The 24211-nt window shown below is 43.0% G+C and overlaps 1 protein-coding gene across 7 annotated transcripts in view; it reads left to right on the top strand.

Moving 5' to 3' along the window:
- The window catches only part of SMYD1 (SET and MYND domain containing 1), a 47798-nt gene that overhangs the window by 9202 nt on the left and 14385 nt on the right, over nt 1-24211 (top strand). For 3 of the 7 annotated variants that reach the window (XM_058550737.1, XM_058550736.1, XM_058550735.1), the window contains 5 exons: nt 4522-4571; nt 5455-5507; nt 14472-14648; nt 17897-18110; nt 20585-20715. In XM_058550737.1, the coding sequence (XP_058406720.1) occupies nt 5455-5507; nt 14472-14648; nt 17897-18110; nt 20585-20715 (575 nt within the window). In that variant the 5' untranslated portion in view covers nt 4522-4571. Of the gene's footprint in view, nt 1-4521; nt 4572-5391; nt 5508-6862; nt 7396-14471; nt 14649-17896; nt 18111-20584; nt 20716-24211 lie in introns of those variants that run through there. The other 4 variants (XM_058550734.1, XM_058550740.1, XM_058550738.1 and 1 more) reach the window with 3 other exon arrangements.

Genomic DNA, 24211 nt, shown 5'->3' with positions numbered 1-24211 from the left:
CTGCTTTTCAGAGATAATTTGATTAGCATTCAAATTCTCTTTTCTTCTTGCCTACCAAGACCTTCAAGGAAAAGGCCGTGAATGGGTACATGGCTGACTACCAACTGAGAAAGATAAGGGGCTCAGGTGACAGTAATAGCTCTTTAGAGGGAGCTTGCCTTACTTTATCAACTTACCTATGTGTGTGTCAGGAGTGGAGGTGAGTGCAGTTAAGGAGTCAGTTGGATTCAGAATTAAGACATAAAAAGCTAGAAACACAGAAACTCTGAACAGTGATCTTAGTGCTGCCACCAAGTTGCCACCTTGTATAGAACACCTCCGTTGGTGCCTCCAATTCCCCAAAAGCCAGTTTCCTTTTCAAGAATGTTTGGAGTTGAGTGGGTTTTCCTTCCATTATAAAAGTAAAGCTTAGGAAGAAAAAATGTATCTTCGCATGAGGACAGTCACTCTTAACGTTGTCGATTTCCTTCCATCTTGTTTTAAAACATAGGTTTCATTTGTTTGTACTACACAAGTGGGATCTTATATAAACTATCATTTTTTGTATTTAATAATTTAGGTGTCTTCTGTGTCACTGTACTCTCTTCATAAACATATTTAAAAGCTGCATGCTCTCCTACCACTCCTTTATGAGTGGACATTTAGGTTGTTTACATGTTTTTGCTACTATAAATAATTCATCATTCATTTGAAGTAATAACTACACAAATAACCTTGTGTACATTGCAGATAAAATGCTACATAAAATGTTATATTATTATTATAATAGTAATAAAGATTAGGATGACTGTGGTAAATAGTCTTTAAAATGATTGAAAAAAATCCAAAAGAGATACTTTTAAGAAGTGATTTACCCACACTTCTCACTGCAAAGATGAGGGGGCTGCTCTTTCTTTGGGTTACCTGAGACAAGCCCAGAGAGGCAACCGGTCCTCGCTCCCATTTTAGGCTCCTGGTGAGATGAAGCTACTATTGTTGAGAAACCTGACGGGGGAGGTAGGACTGAGTCACCCACAAAAGTCACTTTATAAAAGAGGCACATTCTAATCCGTGTTACTGCAAGCCGGGCTTACTGCCCTACCCTCCAAACACAAACGCAAGGAAAGATTTTATTTTCAGTTGAGCACTGCATTAAATGAAAATTAATTCTTTCAAACTATATATGATATGATATACATATAAATCTATATGTATGTGATAACAATAAATGAACATCCATGAAACCACCATCCAACTTCACTAGAATATTCCAAAATGTTTCATCTTCCCTATCTTCCCTATCTGTCCCCTTCCTGCCCCAAAGGTAACTACTACTATGAATTTTATGTTATTTATTCCCCTGCCTTTTGAATAATAGTTTGATTACATGTGTACACATTCCTAAACAATATATAATTTATTTTTATGTTTTGTTCTTGATCTTTTAGACAAAGGTATAGTATTATATGTGGTTTTATGGCACTTGTTTCTTTCACTCAAATGTTTGTTTTATTATTCACCCATTTGGTTTTGTGTAGCTAATAAAATGAATAAACTCTCTGTATGGTTGTGTGGACCACAATTTATTTTTCTGTTCTTCAGCAAGTGGTTGCTATGGACATTTTTGTTTCTATCTCTAGGTAAACAGATACATGAGGTATGAATCCTAGGAGTGGAATTATTGGATCATAATGGATGTGATATTCAGCTTTAAAATATAATACTTCACTGTGTAATGCTGACTTGCAAGTTTGAATTGTGTCTTTGCTAGAATAGACTTAGCATTAACAGCAATTATCCAGGCCCTTATGCTATAGTCCTTAGTTTGGTTAGGATCTCTTTAATTTTGCTGGTTGGAAAAACAGGTGGTCTGTTTAAAAATAAAGGAGCAAGAATAAAGCTGAGACAATCCTTTCAGGCCTGGCAAATATGTAGCACTTGGGCTACCATGATCCCTGACAGACATGGCTAATCAATCAGGCAGTTCTTTCATCTTGAACTCCAACTTGGCCTTTCTACCAGGGTGCTCCAGGCAATGACTACTAGTATTTCAAGGGAAGCCTATTTGCCATCCCTTTTAGGTGTTTTGGTTAGGTGCTGGAAAGGGATGAAGGTGAAGTAGGTGAGTAAGTCTAACTTACCAAGGAATTGTCTTTCACAGACATGGTCTTTTAAAGTGGGTGAGGCCCCACGGGTTGTGGGCGAGCTATTAAAGGTTGCTGTCTGCCGCTCTTGCTCTCTGCTCTGAGGGTTCCCAGTCCTGGGAAGGACAGCAAATGGGAACTCTGCTATACCTTAGCCCCAGTGACCTGCTTGCTTCTACACGAGGTGGGGCTAATCTGGGAATCCATGATGCTGTCTTGTTCAGATATATATATATCTCAGCTAATATTTATATATTAGCTCATTTCAGAAAATTTAGAAATTACAAAAAAATCAAAGTAAGAAAATAAAAATTCTTAGCATTCAGAGAAAATTACTATTAGCATTCTGGTATATCCTTCCAATCATTTTTTGCAAATATTATGCATATAAAATATTTTCTTGATCCTGATGATTTGTAGATGGGGTGGGGGTGGTGGGAGAAATACTACATTAAATGTATACCTTGATCATAAGACGCATCCCTAAATTCAAGATACTAAAATACGGGGGTTGGGGGGGAGTTTATTTTACAATGAAAGGAATATGACACAGTATAGTATTTTGTCAATTTTAGGATAATATTTGATTTTAACATTTCTGAAATCCTGATGTATCCTACAATGTATGGCTCATTATGACTTAATAGGGAGCATTTTTATTGTTTCTTAACGGTAAATAAAAATGATGCATTTAGGGGCCGGCCCGTGGCTTAGCGGTTAAGTGCGCGCGCCCCGCTACTGGCGGCCCCAGTTCAGATCCCAGGCGCGCACAGACACACCGCTTGTCCAGCCGTGCTGAGGCGGCGTCCCACATGCAGCAACTAGAGGGATGTGCAACTATGACATACAACTGTCTACGGGGGCTTCGGGGAGAAAAATGGGGGGAAAAAAAAAGGAGGAAGATTGGCAATAGATGTTAGCTCAGGGCCGGTCTTCCTCAGCAAGAAGAGGAGGATTGGTATGGATGTTAGCTCAGGGCTGATCTTTCTCACACACACACAAAAAAAGATGCATTTAATAATTGACAACATTTTAGATTCACTGTAATGTATACATTTTTTCCTTTCACAAAAGTGAAAGTGTTGTGTAACTTGTTTTTTTTTACTTCACAATATGTTGTGAGCAACTTTCCAAACATTATTGTCCTTATAAACCATTTTTAATGCCTGTATAATATTCCTTTTGTTGACTGTTGTATATCAATTTTACAAGTGCCATATTTTGGGTATCAAGATTGTTTCCTACTTTTCCTAGCAGATCTTTCCATACATCTCTGATTATTTATTAAAGATAAACTCCTAGAAGTATAAATTTTGGATTCAAAAGACATTTTTAAGGCTCTTGATATAGATTTCTCAATCACTCCATCAAAGGGGATCATACCAATTTTTTCCCATAGCAGTATAGCATTTGCCTCCCCATCCCAACTGTGGCCAACGCAGAAATCTATCTTTTACTTTTTTGTATTTTCCAACTTAATCTATAAAAACTTATTTTAGTATTATTTTGTTTTTAATTTTTTTATTATTAGGGAGGTGAAAGGTTTTTTAAAAAATATGTTTATTGGTCATTACATTTCTTCTTTTGTGATTTGTCTATTTTCTCTTGATGCCCTCATTTTTAAATTATGTGTGTAGCTCATTTGTTTTTTACTCCTTAGTGTTCAGGACTTCTAAATTGTTTGAATTCTTTTGTATCGTTTTGGTTTCTTAGCCTTTTTGATTTCAACTCTTTTATAGTCCTCAATTAGTTTTGCCATTCTTTAATTTTTCGTGTTTCTCTTTTATCTTATTTTTAAGAACTATCCATTTTTTATCTTACATGTATCTTTTAAAATGATGTCTAAGCTTTGTTTCTTTCTTTTTCTTTTAGTTTATTTTTATTCCAGTTACTTATTGTCATTGCATTCTTTCATTTTCCTTTTTTAGCTTGTTTAGTTTATTTTATGTCAAATGGAATGAGAAGATAAGGGGCTTTAGTCTTAAGAGTGACTCAGGCCTGCAGCGAGGAGATTAGATCCTCATCTTTTCTCTGCTTGGTCTTGGAAGGACTCCTCAGCCCTCTGAAGTAGAGCCTCCATCTTTTCCAAACTGTAAATCAATCAGTTGATTAACCCAGTGGACCCATGGACAAAGATCCACGGTGCACAATTGATCACAATATGAACAAAATCACATCATCACCATCACCATCACCATCATTATCTTCAAACAATACCCACAATTAATAGATACAGGGCCAAACTGGAATAGATTCAGAAGAATTGACCAGGTGAAGGAATTTGAAGCGTTTCACAGCAACACTGGAGAACTTCTTCTCCTAATAGCCATCTACAAATTAGGACTGTCAGTCATTTGCAAGAAAGGGGGTTCTGAAGTTTTTTTTTTTCAATTGACAGATGAGTGAGAACCAGGCACCTTGCGCAGAAGTTACAGAGTCATATTTCAGGTCAGAATGGGGTGTCGGGGGGAGTGCTAGTCAGAGCTCAAGCCATTTAAGAATTTAGTAGGCGCTGGACACCCTTACCTTTAGAGGCACCACCTTGCAATACATCAAAATGTAGTTTTTGCTTACCACATCTGAATGGATTTTTATAACTTTGTTTTTGAAATTGTTATTAATTTCCATTTTGCATTTTTGTTTTAAAAAATTTTGGAACTATTAAAAGGTGTTATCAGTCCCAAACTTTTTCCTGGGCCACTTACAAACTTGTATGCCCCTGACACTGAGCCTCTGTTGCCTAATGGGTAGAACAAGGCTGTTGGTACTGTCTGGAGATGGAAAGGGCTGTTTCCAAGGTTGTATATTTCTTGGTGATAACTTGGCAGAGATGGCAGAGATGATGTATACACAGAGTCAGGCAATAGAGGGGAATTGGGTCATATGACCCTGAAGATCTCATGCAGCCTGAGATTCTATAGGTTGCATGATTTCTTCTACATGCAGAGGACTCCAGTGCAGCAAGAGAGGGTGCTAGGCTAACATAGGAATGGAGCTTGTTCTGATTATTATTTTATTTTAGCATCAAATTCAAGAAATGGCTCAAGAATGGTGCTTGTGGGTAGTTCTAGGAGCCAAAAATACTATTTGATTATTCCTCTTTAACAGTCCCAGATATCTTGAATTTAGAGTGTATCTAGCCTATGGGTTCCTAACCTGGGTCCGTGGATCCTTAGCTAGCGAAACACCTATAATTGGAAGATCATTTGTGTGGATGTGCATATATGCTTTTTATTTCTGGAGAAAGTTCATAGTTTTCATCACTTTCAAAATGGTGACCAACCCAGAAGAAGGTTGAGACCCATTGAATTTATTCAATCCTCTCTTACAGATGGGGAAACTGAGCCTTAGTGAGGTGAATGGCCTCCCCAAGGTCACACAGGGGTAAGTCATAGGGCAGGACTGAAACTTCTGGGATCCCGTCCAGTCGTCATCTCTCACTGCCTCCCCCTCCACAAGTGGGCCCAATATTGCCGACTTAATTTTCTTTTTTCTTGTCAGTCCAATTAATAGTATTTCGTTGTAATAAAAGAAACAGTATCCATCCATCAATTTCAGAAGAATCAGAATCTGGTGCTGGGGCCTGAGAATGGTTAGATCCAGAAACTCACAGGTAAGAAACAGGAATGTACGTGTGGTTACACAGGAAAAAAAGTGCTTATAATAACAAACCAGTGTATTCGTTTCTTACTGCTGCTGTAACAAGTTACTACAAATTTTAATAGCTTAAACAACACAAATTTATTATCTTACGCACCTGGAAGTCAGAGATCTAAAATTGTTCCACAGAGCTAGGTTTCCTAGACTTTTCTAGCTTCTGCAGGCTGCCTGCATCCCTGACTCTATCTTTAAATCCAGCAGAGTAGCATCATCTTCCCCTCTGACCTCTTGCTTCCTTATTATAAAGACCCTTGTGATTATATTAGGCCCACCCACATTATTCAGGATTACTTCCCCATCTCAAGGGCCTTAATCTTAATTACATCTGTAAAGTCCCTTTTGCCATGTAAAGTAACATATTCACAGGTTCCAGGGATTAGGACGTTGACATTTTGGGGGGGCTATTATTCAGCCTACCACAACCAGTAGTATAAATTTCCTATTAATTCAATTCATCACAAAAGATGTTAAGAAGGAGCAAGGATAGTGGATTTTTTAAAATTGTTCTTTAGATAAAAACTGGTCCAGCTCCTGAATGATTCTGTTTAAGGAGGCGAAAGTGCCCGGGAGATTATGTGCAGTCCTACACCACACAACAAAGTTTCAGTCAATGATGGACTGCATATACGACCGTGGTCCCATGAGATTAGTATCATATGGCCTAGGTGTGTAGTAGACTACACAATCTAGGTTTGCGTAAACACACTATATGACGTTTGAACAACAACGAAATTGCCTACGATGCGTTTCTCAGAACGTGTTCCAGTTGTTAAGCGACATGTGACTGTGTCTAAGTAAGTGGGTAGGGAAAAACAAAGACAAGAACAGGAGAAAAAGCAGAGTACTTTAAAAGAAAATACTGTCAGCCACGCTTTTTTGAAAATTGAACCAGTTATGAGCTTCTTCAGGGCCAGCGGAGACAGCTGGCCTTCAAGCTGGTGTAATTCGATGTGGGCCGGTAGGAATGCCAGGATTAGCCATGGTATATGCACAAACACACGTGTGGCCTTTAATCTGATAACAGCTGGTGGGTGGTGGGGGACAAATGATGCTATAAATGGAAATAATTTAATAAAGGGATTAGAGAAATTCCTGAACAGTTAGTTCAGAAAATGAATGAATAACTGTTTGTTAAAGTATTCAGGTTACAGCCTTAAACATTTGCACTTGATGTTGAAGATAACCACAGTAGGTTTAGAAATATGTCTTTAATTTGATACTTTCAGCTGCAGAGGCAAGACATATTGATATGTCACATGATCTGTTATGAGCTGTATTACTAAGTTTTACTAAATAATCCTTAAATGCAGAAGTTTGGGAATAATTGCCTTTTAAACATAGATTAGCTCAAATGCCAGCTTCTCTGTGTAACGATGTCATCTTTACTCATTTGCAGCTGAAGATGTGTTCTGAGCATGGGAAGTGGGGTTTGATTGCAGCTAGAGCATGGAAAATGTGTACAGGTCTGAGTGCAGTGCGTGAACTTCGTCATGTGAATCGTGGCAGAGAAAATCTTGAGTATTACTATTTTAATAAAAGAGATATTAAAAATAAATAGGCAATCTCTGGGCCTGATCTAAGGAACCAGGACCACCTAACTTCTTATGCCAAGGTATGTAATAGTGCCAACATGAATCCAGCGATGCCCCTCAAGGGTTGACATGAGCCATTTAAAAATGACATTAGGTAGATGGCATGGGGAAAAGAAAATGAGTGTACCAACTCTGGCCATGTTTCTCCTCTCTGCAAAAGCCTTCAGTGACTCCCCTTTGCCTGAAGAATAAGGATGTGCTACCGAGAGTTGGATTCCAGGTCCTCCCTAGTCTGGTCATCTTTCCAAAATTATTTCCCAATATGGTGCATCCTACAAACTCGTCAGCAGCTACTCTTGCCTCCCGTACATGCAGCCCTAACCCCCATGGAAACTTTGACTCATGCCAGTGACCCTCCATGGAAGTACCTGACATTCTTTGAGTGCAAGCTCTGCCCATGTTTAGAGGGTCAGAACAATGCCTCCTCCCCTCTTAGATGTTTGCCTTTCCCAATTCCTCACCTCCCCCACCTCAGTGGGAGTTAGGTCTTCCATCCTTGAACCCTACAGCAGGTTACCAGCACTCCTGGATAGCATGCCTCACCTTACTGACATGTGTTTATATTCCAGCCCAGCCTGGGGACTGCTTGAAGGCAAGGTTGCCTCTTGTTTATCTTAAGGCCGTCTGTCACCTAGCTCCATGCAGAGCACGTAAAGATGCCCAATAAATACTTGTGAAAGGAAGGAAGGGGGAAAGGAAGGGAGAGTGGAAGGAACAAGGAAGGAAGGAGTGAAGGAATTTAAAATATTGTGAAGTTCTCTGGTTACTTGAGTTGAGGGATGGGGTGTTCTTTAAGACACATCCCCTCCCCTTTGAATTTTGAGGGGAGACCTCCTGGCAGGCTGAGAGTTTTTAAGCAGCCCAAAAAGCCAGGACTGTTAGTGTAGGCCTCTCTGGCTGTGTTTTTGGAGGGCTTGTCCACCTTGCAGCGCCTTTTCTTTGCATTTATCTGTCCAGTAACTGGTTATTTCCATACAAGGAGCTGAGCAGCAGCTGCCTTTCCAGCCCTCTTGACTCTGACAGATGACATAACCCAGGACAGGGCCGCAGAGCAAGGAGTGAGTGGGGACCCACTGGCTGGGGCAGGGCCCACTCAGGGCTGCAGGCAAAGCAGGTGAGCTTGGTGGCTTCCTCTGCCTCTGTGCTGGGAGCAGTGCCAGGCATCAGGGGCCCTATGAGAATAATATCCCTGTGGGGATAGTTATCACAACTATCCTAAAGTGTTGCTGCGAAGGTTTAACAATAGAGAATTGCTAAAAACTTCTCTGAAAATTGCAAAGTGTGTGTAAATGGGAGTTAATATCCTCTTTTGGGGACTGGAAAAATGGGACTAGGAAGAGAAATGAGACCTGCTGAAGGTCACCCGGCTAAGCCCGGAATCTTTCTTCTGGAATCCAAAAAGTGGTTTTTAGACTTCATGTCTTTTTGATACTTTCTCTCACTGGGGGAAGTAAAGAAGAGAGGGTATGTCTGTCAAGGAAGTACCCTTGCTCCCCTACAGGGGTTCTCTTCTAGCTGGGAGGCCTTCTTCTCTGCTGGCTGCTTGAGAAATAGTGGATGCTGGAGGAGAGCAGCAGCTCAGAGATCACCTCTCCATGTGACAGGTGGATGGTGGACCAGGCTGACGTCTGCTGAGCGCCCATCCTCTGCCAGGCTCTGAGCTGCTACTTTACACGCTAGTCCATTTAACCCTCAAAATCACCCTGAGAGTGGTGCGATTTTGGAACTTCTTTGTGATTTTCTTGCTTGAATTTTTTAAAATAGTAAATATGTTTCATTAAAAAGTAATAGTCATTAGTCTAAAAGATATGAAGATCTAGGTTTTGCTATTCCCATTTTCACATAAGGAAACGAAGGCTCAGAGAAGTTGGGGTCCTTGCTCAAGGTCACAGAGCCAGTAGATCCTGAAATCAGGAGTTGAACCCAGCCCTGATTAACTCCATGTCTGACCTTCCATAATGCCCATCTGGCCACCAGTGAAGGGAGATGGAGACCAGAAGGACAGGCTTTTTTCTTTTAAACTTCTCATTCCTGCCTTCGTGATATTTCCCTGCATACCCCACAAAAGGAGCAGGATTTAGCTTTTCTCTTATCTCTACGTTCTAGCTACTCAAAGTTGCAACATCAGCATCAACTGGGAACTTGTTAGAAGTGCGGAATCTCAGGCCGCACTGCAGACCTACGGAATTACAACATGAGATTTAACTAGACCTCTGGTGAGGTATGTGCACACTGGAGTTTGAGGAGCCCTGCTCTGCATCAGACCTACTCTCTTCCTTCTTCCCAGTTCCAGCCTCGTGTATGGCTAAGCCTTAACTGCAAGTGAGGTGATGGAGAGGAGAGACAGGTCTGCCTCATCTAGATATAAATTAGGAGATAACTCACAATGCTTCTTGGGTTTCACTAATTTTAAAACTTGCCTCCAGGCCCTAGTAAATTGTAGAATGGAATATAAAACAGGTGTGTGAGCCTGTAGCGATTAGTTTGGTAGTTAACATTTGGAACCCATTATAAGAAAAAAAATCATTTCACACTGATTCACATTTTCCTTTGATGAAAAAAAATTAAAAGTTTATTATAGCAAAGTGATTGTAAAGAATCTCGTGAGACAAAATGATGGTGAGATATTGTAGAACAGGTCTGGAATTGATTCAAGGCCTGATAATTGATTACATAAGTGATTGTTAAGGTCTCTCTATGACCCAGTCTGGGGCCAAGTCTATATTGCAGCTTGGGGCTCTGTCTCCAGCCTTCTCCTGGTCAAAGTGGTTATTAGTGACTTTGAAGACAGGAGGAGCATTCCACTGGAAATTCTTATGGACTTAATATAGCTACAGTTCATGGCAAATAGATTTTTCTGTAATCAGGCTCTGTTAGAAATGTATTTAGTCAGTTAAAGGGAGCCTGGAGGCAAGTGCCAGGACAAATGTATTCTTTCCCTTTGAGCCAAGCTAGGAAAATTTGCCCTAGTGACCTCACAGGCAGTGTGGACTGAGAAGAGGGCAGTGCCAGAAGTCTGCTCCCTGCCACCGCAGTGCAGGCAATAGGGGACATTATCTGCACAGATTTTAAAAACAGTAACAAAACCAACTAAAAGTTGATCTGCTTTTTATTATCACCATGCACCAAGAATTCTAAACAATGTCAGGGATAAAATACTCTTCCACAAAAAAAAATCTACTTTGGTCTAAGTTCAAAACAATTGCTGTTGAGTAAACTTCAGAATAGCACATTTAAAAATTCTTTATCCTTTAATAAACATTGTCTTCTGTCTGGAAGTTAATTCAGAGGGCTCTCAGGTGTATAGTCAGCTCCTAACACTCGTGCACTCAGCGACATGTGTTTATTTTGAGAGTAAGTTCTTAAGGTTCAGAATTGTTCCAGCTTATGTTGGCCACAGTGCCTGTCTCCTATCCCTGTGATACCACATCCTCCTGAGTTTAAGTACATTAGAAATAAGCAGTGATTGTAAAGATGAAGAAACAGAACTTCTGTTATTCTAGGTGGCCAGCTGGAGTTTTTATTTGTATTTAAAATTTAAAACAGTGAGACAGTGTGATAGCTGTGAAGTGTGCTATTTTTGTTTGGTAGATACAAAGTCCAGTTTTCACATGCAATATGTATATGAATGTGAATGTATGTATATAAATAGAAATATGAGGATGTTATACTAGAATATTCTAAAAATATCAGTTTGAGTGTAAAATACTAGAGCAGTTCCAGTGTGGGGTTGTTCTCTGCTGGGTGCCCCTGGAGCAGACAGGCTTGCAGTTCCAAGTGACAAGTTCCAAGTGACAGGCAGCACGATGGTGCTTGCTTCTAACTGTTCCCTCTCCAGGCCATTTCCTGGCTGTCCTCCCTTTCTTTCCTGCCTTGGGTTTGTTTCCTTCTCTGGGTCCTGATAACCCAGAGGTGGGCATCCACTCCTCCTTCCCCTTCCCAACCTAAGACACGTTCTCAGATTTGCAGGCGACGCAAAGCTTAGCATAATGATATAAATGAAGACAATAAAAATCCAAAATGATCTGGTAGTTTCAATCTGCCTTGAAAGCTATCAGATGGGGTAAAGGTGAAGACCCCGCTTTGGGTTAAAAAATTCAATGTCATGAGGAAATTTTGGAGAGTGATGGTTATGTTCATTATCTTGATTGTGGTGGTAGTTTCTTAGGTAGATGCATATGTCAGAGCCTATTAGATTAAACATTTGAAATCTGTGTGGTTTATGTATGTCAATTATACCTCAATAAAGCTGTTTTAAAAGTGCAATGCCATATGGACAAATGAAGGGAGACTTTGACTTGAGAAAGCTCGGGAGGTTCTAGTGACTATATTTGTAATTTGATATTAAATACATGTGAATTTTTTGCTAAAGAAGCTAATGGAAACACAATTTTCAGATCCAAGAAGTGTGAATAGCACCACACTTGGATACTATACTGTTTTGGGCACCATAATTATAAAGTGTTGTGACCCAGCGTCCCACCCTTGAGCGGCCAAGAGACAAGATTTGGAGCCTCTTTGGGATCCCGATTACTTGAGTTCTTCAGCAATCTAGTCCCTGCTAATGAACTTCACATTTCCACCAGAGAATGCGATCCTGACTTGAGACAGATGTGAGAAATTCATAGCTCCCCATCTCTAGGGGTTTGGAGATTCCACTAAATGGTCAGAGTCCTGTGTGAACCCTATATGTTCTGTTCTGCTGGGGCACTCATGACAAATGACCTTCTCAGTACCCGCTGTGGCATAGTTATGAGGGGCTGAGAATTCTGTGCAATCCTAAGTATGTGAGTGTAATTCTACTCTTCCTCTCTCATTAGGAAAGCTTAAGGGAATGCAAGGGAGTGAGGAAGATGTTATTATAGTAATAACCTTGAATCTGCTCTAGCTTATAAATAAGCACTAACCTTTCATGCCCTTGAGTATTTTATGATGAGTAACAAATTACTAGCAATGTGCCTCACAGCAGATGGGACACAGCAGTGTGTTGAGTTGGCCACCCAGAGGCTGAAAACTGCCTGGACTCCAGGAAGCCCAGGACGTAGCTTAGAGCAGTAGCCAGTGCAGTACCCTCAGCTTGGCTTTCTACCTGTCTCCATCTCTTGATGCTGTTCTGGGCCCTTGGGCTGCTCCTTGAGCCTGACGACCTAGCATTAGCCCCTGGATCTTGCTTGATTGCCCTGCTACACTCACCTTCCTTTGGCTTCAGGGACCTGCTGTAGGCACATTGGAGACCCCAATTTCCAGAAACTGTGTTGTACAAGGAACTGTTGAAGGAGCTGGGAGTGTTTGACTTGGAGAAGGGAAATGAAGAGGAAACACAGCAGTAGTCTTCAAATTCATGAAGGACTGATCTGATCAGGCTTGTTCCATTGGACAAGGATCCAGAGGGCCAAAATAGCTTATAGGAGTATGTTTTCCGGGAAGGCAAATTCAAGCTTAACACAAGGAAGAAGTCTGCAACAATTAGGGCTGGCCAACAATGGACTAACTGTTCTTAGAAGCAGTAAACTCTTTCACTATGGGAATCCCACTACGGGGATGGATGCAAGGGATATCTGTACTTATAGGTTCTGTTGAAGATCTTCCTTCAGGCTCAGAATTCTGTGATTCTAAAAGTCCCTGTTTTCTTATACTTTTGAGATCCCTGTTTAGATTGTCAACTCTAACTTGAGTTTACACATCCACTTTCTCCCAGGGAGCTCAGGGCTTCCCTGCATATCGCTAAACTCGTTCTCACTTTTCTGCTTCAGTGGCCAGGATTTCTCTTTCCCACATTGCAGGAGCGTGCAGTTGGGGCCTAGAGATATTGTGAATCACACCAGATTTCACTCATTCTGGGTGTTAGTTTATGTCCTGAAATATGTTTCCTTCACGCTAACCTATGGTCTTTTCTGTTCGAGTGTTGGGTTTAGCAAGGGGAGACACCCGACTCTGATGGGAGCACTAGGAGGCCGGAAGCACAGGGTAAGGAATCTCATCTCCTACATCTCTCTCCCTCACCCGTTGAATGGGCGGGAATTATTCTTCCACATCACTTCTGCTCTCTCTCTGAGCCAGGAGAATACATCAGATAACATCAGTGACATTAGCAACTTTGTAATTCTTACTGTTGCAAAACACACAGAACTATCACATGTATCATAACATGTAGATCTCATTTTGTGTTAAACATATCATGTTTCATGTCCCATTATATTGTAGATAGTTATGATTTTTTATTCTTTGGGGAAAGGGACATTACACTTCAATGATGAGAAGGACACATCACACAAAATGCTCCCTTCCGTGCCACAATACCAATAACCTGTGACTTTTGGCAAGGGGACCTACTTCCTCAGCCTAGAAGAGTTCCTGGGCTCCTCAAGTGTCTTCTCCAATGTGATCTAGGAGTAGTCTGCGCCTCCTCTATCATAGTGCTCCTTATGTTGCATGGTGATCGCAAGTTCAATCGTTCTTCTGGCAACTTGTGGTATTTCCAATGCCTAATACATATAGGTCATAAATCTACACGTGCTGAATTAAATTGAAGAGCTTATATGCAGAGCATAATAGTGTCCCTTATGTTGGGTTCACTTAAAAATATCTACTAAAAGAACAGCTAGAGGGCCGGCCCCATGGCTTAGCGGTTAAGTGCACGCACTCTGCTACTGGCGGCCGGGGTTCGGATCCTGGGCGCGCACCGATGCACTGCTTCTCCGGCCATGCTGAGGCCGCGTCCCACATACAGCAATTAGAAGGATGTGCAGCTATGACATACAACTATCTACTGGGGCTTTGGCGGGGAAGAAAAAAGGAGGAGGATTGGCAATAGATGTTAGCTCAGAGCCGGTCTTCCTCAGCAAAAAGAGGAGGATTAGCAAGGATGTTAGCTCAGGGCTGATCTTCCTCAAAAAAAAGAAAAAAAAAAAGAACAGCTACAGGCAGAAGGGATCTTTGGAAGCCCAAGCCCCTCATTTTGAAAAGTGGGAATCTGAAGCTTGGAAAGACAAGGATGGCCCGCCGAGCCACTACTCGAACCCCAGTCTCCCGACGACTAGGGCAGTGCCATTTCCACTGTGCGCCCCAGTTACGTGTTTTCTCTTTCCATTTCCAGCCTTGTTAACTTTGTGTGCCACACCTGCTTCAAGAGGCAGGAGAAGCTCCACCGCTGCGGGCAGTGCAAGTTTGCCCATTATTGTGACCGCACTTGCCAGAAGGATGCTTGGCTGAACCACAAGAACGAGTGTTCAGCCATCAAGAGATACGGGAAGGTGCCCAACGAGAACATCAGGTCAGAGCCAGGCCCCCGTGGGGCTGCTTGGGATTCCCAAATGTCAGGCTGGGGGTGGAGGCAGTGACAGCATTCCCAGGCCCAAGGAAGCCAGGCTGAGTGCAACTCAAGAAGGAGCCTCGGAGAGGCTGGATTTGGTCTCTTCTGTGCACTCCCTTCAGGTCTAGGAGCCTGTCCAAGAGGGAGAACAGGGTGTCTACAGCAGCAGTTCTAAGCCGCACTCACTGGCTGGGGCTGGCTGCAGATCCATTCTGTGTGGTTCCCTGGTGTTTAATTTCTTTTTTTGGTGAGGAAGATTAGCCCTGAGCTAACATCTGTCACCAATCTTCCTCTTTTTGCTGAGGAAGATTGGCCCTGGGCTAACATCCGTGCCCATCTTCCTCTACTTTATACGTGGAATGCCGCCACAGCATGGCTTGATCAGCGGTGCGTGGGTCTGCACCTGGGATCCCAACCTGCGAACCCCAGGCCGCCTAAGTGGAGCGAGCGAACTTAACCACTATGCTACTGGGCTGGCCTCCTGGTGTTTAATTTTAAAAAAATTGATATGCTAATGTTAAAAAATAGTGAAATTTCACATTAAAAAAATTAATTTTTCTGGCTTCTCTTGGAAAAAAATCTGAAGATTTGGCAAAATGAGCTGGAGCTCAGTAGCAACCCCCCCCCCCTTTAAAAATACAGAGCTTTTCAAGTCATTGCAGCCCTGCCAGTCCCCGTGGCTGTACATGCAGGTCTCTGCACCCATCACCCCCAAGAGGCATTTGCATTTGCAACAATTAGTGGCCTCCCCCAGGGGCCATAACCAGAAATCTCAGGGCCAGTACGTGGGGAGCCCCAGTTCAAGAGCTCCCAAGTCCTGGAGGCCTCTCCAGGTAGAGCCTGATGCTAGGCTGCAGGTAGGAGCTTATGAAGCAGGCAGTGGAGAGCAGAGGCGATGGGGAAGGTGAAGTTGGAAGCATTGTCACTGTGTGTGTAGGGTGTGAAGTTTAAGTACAGAATGGAATCGTCATATCCTGGTAATTTTTAGGAAACTGCAAGATGAAATGGCTCAGTCAGCCTCCCCATCCCCTTTAGTTCCATCTATTGAAATCCTATTTCTTTTTTTTTTTTTGCAATTTTATTTTAATTTTGTAAAAAATTCAGCTTTCAATATAATTGACATAAAATTGTAAGATATTTAAAGTGTACATCATGATGATTTGATATATGTATACATTATGAAAGGATGCCCTCTATCTAGTTAATTAACACATCCATCACCTGACATATTTATCTTTTTCTTTTTTTTGGTGGGAACATTCAAGTTCTACTCTCTTAGCAAATTTCAATTATATAACACAGTGTTATTGACTATAATCGCCATGTTTTACATTAGATTCTCAGACCTTATTTGTCTTATAGCTGAAAGTTTGTACCCTTTTACCAACCTCTCCCTATTTCTCTCACCCCCAGCCCCAGTCAACCATTTTTCTATTCTCTGTTTCTATGAGTTTGATTTTTTTTTTTTAAGATTCCACATCTAAGTAATACTGTGCAGTTCTTATCTTCCTCTGTTGGGCTTGTTTCACTTAGAATAATACTTCAAGGTCCATCTGGGTTGTCTCAAATGGCTGGATTTCCTTCTTTCTCATGGTCGAATAATGTTCCATTGTAAATATATATAGACATCTTCTTTATCCATTCATCCATTGATGGACACTTATGTTGTTTCCATATCTTGGCTATTGTGAATAATGCTGCAATGAACATGGGAGGGCAGATAGCTCTTCGTTATCCTACTTAGTCTTTAAGGCCCAAAGTAAACGTTTCCTCCTGAGATGGGGAGCTCACTCCCTTTATCTTCGTAGTCCAGGTTGGTAGTTTCTTCTGATACTGAGTTGAAATCTGTCACCCATTCATCTTTACTCTCTGAGCTTAGTGACCATTTTCCTAATACTTGGAGGCAGCAGACACCCTACCCGGAGTCTTATTTTCCCCAGTGCTGTCCTGAGCTCCACATGGGGACACCTCAGTTCTTAGGTACCTGGTGCCCCAGCAGGGCATCTCTGCAGAAATAACTGTGTGACCCAAATGAAAGGAGAAAAGGGCCTGTGCTTTGCCAAGAGGGTCCCTCCTCAGGGACTAGATCTGCCTAGGCCACCAGCCCCTCCCGGGTGCCTGGCCAGCAGGCAGTCAGTGAGTGGCAGAGAGTCGCCAGTGTCTCTCAGTCACAGGCTTCGTCTTGTGGGCGTGGGCTGCCTAACAGTGAACAAGGGGCCCTCTCCATCCTCAAGGTGAAGTGCACCCCTCTCTCTCACACTCAAAGCCCTGTGCTCTCCAGGGCTCCCTCCTGTTCCACCTTGCTTCCCCTCCTCTGCCAGAGCCCTCTGCTCCAGCCAGGCCACGCCCCTCCCTGCTTCCTGCACATGCCAAGCCCGTGCCTGCCTCGGGGCCTTTGCTTATACTGTTTCCCCACCCAGATTATCTTCTCCACCTTCTCCATATCTAATCATTAAGGATATGAATAAGTTCATACATGATGTAGACATCCATTACCTCACTTTGTCTTCCAAATTCCCTGTCAGGGAATATTTATTATCCTTACTTTACTTGTCACTGGATAGGTTCGGGGAGGTCCAGTGACTTGCCCAGGGTCACACTGTAAGAAGTGGAAACAGACTTGAACCCAGGTTGTTAGACTCCTTCTCCAGTGCTCGTCTCACTTAGCCATGCTATCAGGAGAGACGCAGGCTGCCCTACCTCACAGTGTCCCCAGGCCCCTTCAGTGGTCTCCTGGACCCCATGTGGCCTGGCCCCTGCACTGCCCTGCACCTTTGTTTGCTCTCCACTCCAGCCACCTTGGCGTTCTTGCTGGTCTGCATCCTGCCGAGCTCATTCCTTCTTCAGGGCCTCTGTGCTCCCTGCTCTTTCCCCATCCACACAGAGCCAGTTCCTCCTGTTCACTCCACTTTCAGCTCGAGTGTCCCTCCTCCGTGTCACCTCCCCGGTCACCTTAGCTTCCCCTCCCCCAGTCACTCTCTATCATGCTAAACCTTATTTTATTTACTGCGTAGCACTTCACACTAGTTTAAATTATCTTTGTGACTTAGGTCTCCCCTACGATAAGAGGCTTCATGATAGAGGAAAGTCCATCTGTCCAGTTCAAAACCGTATCTTGGACCCAACACTGTGCTGGGCGTGCATTAGGCACTTAGTAGGTGTTGAGTGAATGAATGCAGCAGGGCCTCCCTAATCCTGCCCCTCCGCAGGCTGGCGGCACGCATCATGTGGCGGGTGGAGAGAGAAGGCACCGGGCTCACCGAGGGCTGCCTGGTCTCCGTGGACGAGCTGCAGAACCACGTGGAGCACTTTGGGGAGGAGGAGCAGAAGGAGCTGCGGGTGGACGTGGACACTTTCTTGCAGTACTGGCCGCCTCAGAGCCAGCAGTTCAGCATACAGTACATCTCGCACATCTTTGGCGTGGTATGGTTTCTCAGAAAGTGGGGTGGTGGTGGGGGTGGGGTGACAGCTGGGATTGTCCAACTAAGAAGTTTCCAGATGCTTCCAGGTCAGAGTGGGGAGAGGAGGCCAAGAGAAGGACTGGAGGGGGACAGAGGCCTAAAATGAAGAGTTCTCATCCGGATCTCTGTTTTTCTGGCCTTGCTTATGATGAGGTCATTCCTGCCCTAGAAGTCGGCATCCCACACACAGACTATCCATTGTCTCTGAATGGTAGATGTGGATGGTAATTTACCTTCTTGTTTATCTGCACTTTCTTCTTTTTCTGCTCTCCATATTGAAAACAAAGACCCAATCAGTATCCCTCACCCACCAGTCGCTTTGGAAATAAGACCCTTCCTTTTCCCAGATCTGATGGGCGGGATAATGGGAGGCTTGGAGCAGTGCGTGTGGAAGCCAGGGAGAGGAGAGTAAGGGCCTTTTGGAGGGTGCTGCCTGGAGCAACAAAGACAGGCCTCTTGGAGCCATGTGAGTCCAGGAGGTGGGAGTGGGAACCCGCTGGATCAGACTCAGACCTTGGGCTATAGGGGTGGATGTCTTCCATGGGGCAGGCCTGGCCCCTTCTGTGGCACTGGGGAGTGGGCTGAGGAGGGGGGTTATTGTAGTGTGATCGTATGAATTGTAATATGATAACAGCATGATCACACTCAACATCTCCTGAGTCTTCACATATGTCAGTGCTTCTGCTATAGTCAGAGTTCTCCAGAGAAACAGAACCACCAGGATATATATATATATGTATATATGTATATATGGAGAGAGAGAGACAGACAGACAGAGAGAGACAGAGAGAAAGAGATTTATTTTAATGAATAGGCTCTTGCGATTGTGGAGGCTTGGTAAATTCCAAATCTGCCGGTAGGCTGGCAGGCTGGAGATCCAAGGAACAGTTGCAGTTTGAGTCCAAAGGCCATCTGCTAGCAGAATTCCTTCTTGCTCAAGGGAGATCAATCTTTATTCTATTAAGGCCTTCAACTGATTGCACAAGGCCCACCTACATTGTGAAGACTAATCTGCTTTACTCAAAGTTTACCAATTTAAGTGTTAATCTCATCCAAAAAGACACCTTCACAGAAACATACAGAATAATGTTTGACCAAATATCTGGGCACTGCAGCCCAGCCAAGTTGACACGTAAAATTAACCATCATAGCTTCCCATATATTATTTTACGTGATCTTTATAACACAAGGTGAAGTCTGCTTTTACCATTTCTATTTTATAGAACAGAAAACCTAGGCCCAGGGAGGTTACATGACTTTCAAAGGCCACACAGTGAGCTGGTCTCCAAGGAAGGACTAGAAGCAGTTTGTCTGGTGCTAGAGTTGCTTCCCTTAGCGGTTACGCTCCACAGTGCTGGGATGAATGGGTGTAATAGCCCAATCCTGGATATCCCTAAGTCTGTCTGGGGACTACAGCCACAAGATGGCATAATCACCAAAGTTTAGAGCTGAAAGGACTTGTAGAGATCATCTAATCCAACTTATTCAACCTACAGATGGGAAAACCAGGGCTCAGAGAAGAAAGAAATTTGCTCAAGGTAACACAGCTTATTAATGGTACTGAGAAGCTTAACTTCGTGTACTTGCTGAATGTCTGATGAGATTGAATGGAGAAATAGCCAATGTCCTCCAATACCTATAACAAATAGCCATGTGAGTGCAAAAATGTATATTGTAATATATACAGCATGTATTTATATATACAGCAGAAATTTGTATGCAATTATTAATGTATTCTAGGTTAGATTCATTCTTATGCATTTTTCATACCCTGAGAGTAGATATTTGGAATCTGTTTCTATGAAGAAGAACTTATTTTTAAGGAAAAGGAAATCAATTGAGTGCCGCATACGTAATAACCAGCTTGATTTGCCTTGCATTCAGAGATAAACATTAAGTGTTGCACTCATCAGACTTTAAAATTGTGAATAGGTAGTATAAAATATTCACCAGACATAAAATAATCAAAAAAAGATGTCAATTTTCTTTTATGAGCAGCTTTAGAAGTTGAGGGTGGGTAGGCAAAGGAAGCAGGGGAGACACAGACACACGCACACACACATACACACACACACTAAGGGAGAGCAGGGCACGGGGAGAGAAACCAAGACAAATACTGGGGAAGACTTGTGAGATGCAGATACAGGAAAAGCGAGACTTCTCAGAACCAACATTTACATCTTTAGCCTTTTTAGAAGACAGCTACCAAAACTTTCAAGATGGCATTGCATTTTTGGGACTTTCCCATGGTGCTAATCTTGAGGCTCATTTAGAGAACACACAGAGAACAGGAAACTGTTTTGTTTCCAGAGTCTGTAAGCATCTCCAGGATGAGACCAGGTCTTCTATTTTCTTTTAAACTTTCAACAGCTAGGATAGTGTCCTGTCCCGAGTCTATATCCGATAACTGACTCTTTTATCTTTTCCTCTGGGTAGATTAACTGCAATGGTTTCACACTCAGTGACCAGAGAGGCCTGCAGGCAGTGGGTGTGGGCGTCTTCCCCAACCTGGGCTTGGTGAACCATGACTGTTGGCCCAACTGCACCGTCATATTTAACAATGGCAAGTGAGTATGTCTTTAACTGGGGGTGAGGTGATGGGGATGGGGAGACTTTATGGTGTTTTCTCCACTTGACTTAAACCAAAGGCAAACTGTTGAACCTGAACTAGCATGGGTTTCAAATGGGCAGCAAATAGAAATTTCATTCTAGAATAATTGTGGATAGGAGAAAAGTAATGAGGAAGATAGCAAAGAATTCCACATGGGTAATGTATGAGTCTTTGCATGTTTCTTGAGGTTGCCTAGATGTGTTAGATAAGCTTCTAACTACTATTTTAAAACTTGAAGCCTGGGATTATCTTTCTAGGTTCATTGCAGAACAACATCACCTGAGAAGGCACTTGGCAGGAGCATGTATCAGTCAAAGTCTCAGCAGAAATCAGAACGCAAACTCAGGGTTTACCCAAAGAGAATTTAATAAAAGGACAATTTACAGAAGTGTGGGTAGAGTTTAAGAAACTAACAAGGAATGGTGAAGTGTCCAGGGTCTAGCAACAGCTTGAAACCGTTGCCACCCCTAGACTTGGAGGGGCAAGTGGAGGAAGTACTGTTTCTGCAGCTGCAGCAACAAGAGAGGGTCCTTTCCTCTTCCCACCCAACAACTTGGCTGTGCCTGTACAGAAAACTAGCCACTGCTGGAACCCTGGTGAGACAGAGAGGGAGTCAAGAGACTAAATACCCCAACCTCTCTCTCCTCCCACCTTCTGATCTCCCACCATTGACCAAACCCCAACCAGAAGCCATAAGGCAAAGGAACCTGGGTAATGAAGCCCTCAGAGGTCAGCCCTCTTGCCCCCAGATCAGGGGACAGAAGGGCAAAGAACAGATCTTGGGGATGGGGCACAAATGGAGAAGAGTCAGCAAACAGGATGAGCCCCTGGTTGTCCCTGGCTCAGGCTGGGGGGATTTAGGGGAATGGGACCTGAACTATATGATTTCTTTTGCTCTCAGAGACAAGATTTTTATGACAGATTCAAGTTGACTCTGAGCCATCAACAATGAACAGGTTTCCCCAAAAAACTTCCTAGAAACCAAAGACAGTGGTTTCTGATTCTCAGCCAAGAATCAAGCCTAAGCCCCAATATAGCAAGGACTCTGATTTCCATTTTTCTCCTATTTCTAGAAGCAAGGGCCTACATGACACCAGGCCCTTAAGAAATTGGGAAAGTCAGTCAGACAGGGAAGTTTATTTGGGACCCAGATGATAATCTTTTCCCAGCATTTGTGTTTCCTTTCTTAAGCCTCTTGGGGTCACTGGCCTGGACCTCATGGAATCTTCCCTAAAGGGGCTGTTTTCCAGGGTTAGCCTGGTTGGCAGAGAGGATTAAATTCAGCCATATATGAGGCTGGTATTTCTGGATATCACTCCCCTAAGCAGTGGTGACCCAGGGCTCCTCTTGTCACTACATGTAACAGCCACAGGAACCTGGGGACCCTTTCTCCAGAACATCTCTGGTGTCTGCTCTGGCTTCTCTGTATCCGCTAATTTTGAGCAGCCATGTTTTACCTGGGCTTCTAGGCTGTCATGCAAGAGAAGGTGACTTTACAGTCACTGCGTAGCTGTCTGTCATAGTGGAAAGAACACTGGATGTGGTGTTAGGAGCCTAATTCTAACCCCCCAAAATTTTACCTGTTACCTGTGTGACCTAACCAGTCTCCACACGCAGTTCAGATTTTTCCCAAGGTAGACATCAAGAGAGGCAACATTTATTTGTCCAAGATGCTGGTTAGTGGGATAATAATAGCATCCCATACATTTTCTAGCACTCTACTTTTAAATGCACTGTCTCATGACTGTCTCATTACCAGGTTACAGATGAGAACACTGAGGCCCAGGGAAGGGAAGTAACTTGTCCAGGGCTGAGCATCTTTGAATCAGAACCTCTCATTCCAAATCCAGTGCACTTTCCACTGTCCAGGCTGCATCTTTTCAAACTAGCCCAGCTACAAGGGGCTGGGATAGAGGTTGTTGTGATGGCCAAAGCTTTGATTGCATAACCTGAAATGCCATGCACTCTTGCTAGCCCTACAGGATCACCAATGGTAATGATTTCCATTCGGGTGTCTATTTTGTCTTTCAGTCATGAGGCAGTGAAATCCATGTTTCACACCCAGATGAGGTGGGTCAGTCTTTGCAAACATCCCTGCTCCTAGGACCCATCTCCCTCACTTGCCTGGTTTGCTGGGGCCGCCCCTTCCCAAGACTCCCTGGCTGTCCAATCATAATGTCCTTCTGCATCCCAGAGTCTTGTCTTTGCTGAACACTGTATTTCTAATGCATTTATATCAATCATTTGTCCCTCACCCACCCACCACTTGCCATGCCTTTGCTGTACTTTGCTTCCTTTCTTCTCCTTTTTTCACTACTTCTCTTGCTCCTCCAACCTCAAAGCATGACAGTCCCTTCTAGTCCACATCATCTTAGCAAAAGCCTACGTTGTCCCTCTAAACACTGCTTATCATGAAATGAGGACTGTTGACATTACTGACCTACTAAAAGACTGTGTGTTTGTTCATAACCCCCAACTTCTCACTCAGACTGGGTTCTGAAAATAGCACCCATAACTGTGATATTTCTGATAAATATTTATTCATAGTTCTCTGTTTACTGCTTCTGGCCAACTATGATTTAGTGGTTTAGGTTAGATTTTACTTTCAGCTTTTTTTATTGACAACCACATGGTCCCAGATGGGTCTTTTTTTCAGCCTGGGCTTGAAAGTACTTGAAATGGTTTTTGGATTAAGAACAAAACGCTGTGTGGGAGTTTGGGCTCTGGGAACGCAGGGGTAGGAGTGGTTGGTGCATCTGAGTCTGTGTTGGCGTGCATTGCACGTGACTTAGTATGATTCACATCATCTCTTCGGCATTTGGTTCCACATCTGTAGAGCGAAGGTCAAGATGAGAGCGTTTCTAGGGACCTTCCCAGTTCTAAGTCTCTGTGGCTCTGGGCTCTGTTCCTAATTTCTACAATAAATACTTAAATAAATTGCCTACTTGTGGCTCAATTAGCTGAACTATAGAGATGGAAAGGGTCTGGGGTCCAGAATGGAGTGGTGATCACTATTCATCCCATGATCCCCAATTTCAAGTTCGGTAAAATAGGGCATATACCTATATATTTTTTCATATTTAAGTGACTTTAAATTAATTTGGTTTTGAAATTTCTCTAATAGCATTGAAATAATTTAAGATACTCTGAGACCTAGTAAGAATTGGCTTAACCACGATAAGAAGCAAAGCTACTGGAAATCCTAACTCAACTGGCCACTGAATCACTGCTGAATGACAATATGTCACTATGGTGAGCTGCCTCTGTAAAAGGGGCTAGTGGGGGCAGAATTGCTTAGTTACCCCAGCAGGACCAGACGCCAGAGGTCCACACTCAACACTGGCCCAGGAGTTGCTCACATGGAACTATTTAGGATATTAGCAGAGCCTTAAAATCAAGGGCTTTTGTGCTTCTATTTCCTGTGCATTGCAGACCTGAGAGGCAGACTGAAA

Source organism: Diceros bicornis, chromosome 12 (assembly GCF_020826845.1).
Source record: "Diceros bicornis minor isolate mBicDic1 chromosome 12, mDicBic1.mat.cur, whole genome shotgun sequence".
Classification (NCBI taxonomy): domain Eukaryota; kingdom Metazoa; phylum Chordata; class Mammalia; order Perissodactyla; family Rhinocerotidae; genus Diceros; species Diceros bicornis.
The sequence above is the reverse complement of the archived record's forward strand: the minus strand, read 5'-3'. Positions and strand labels throughout refer to the sequence as shown.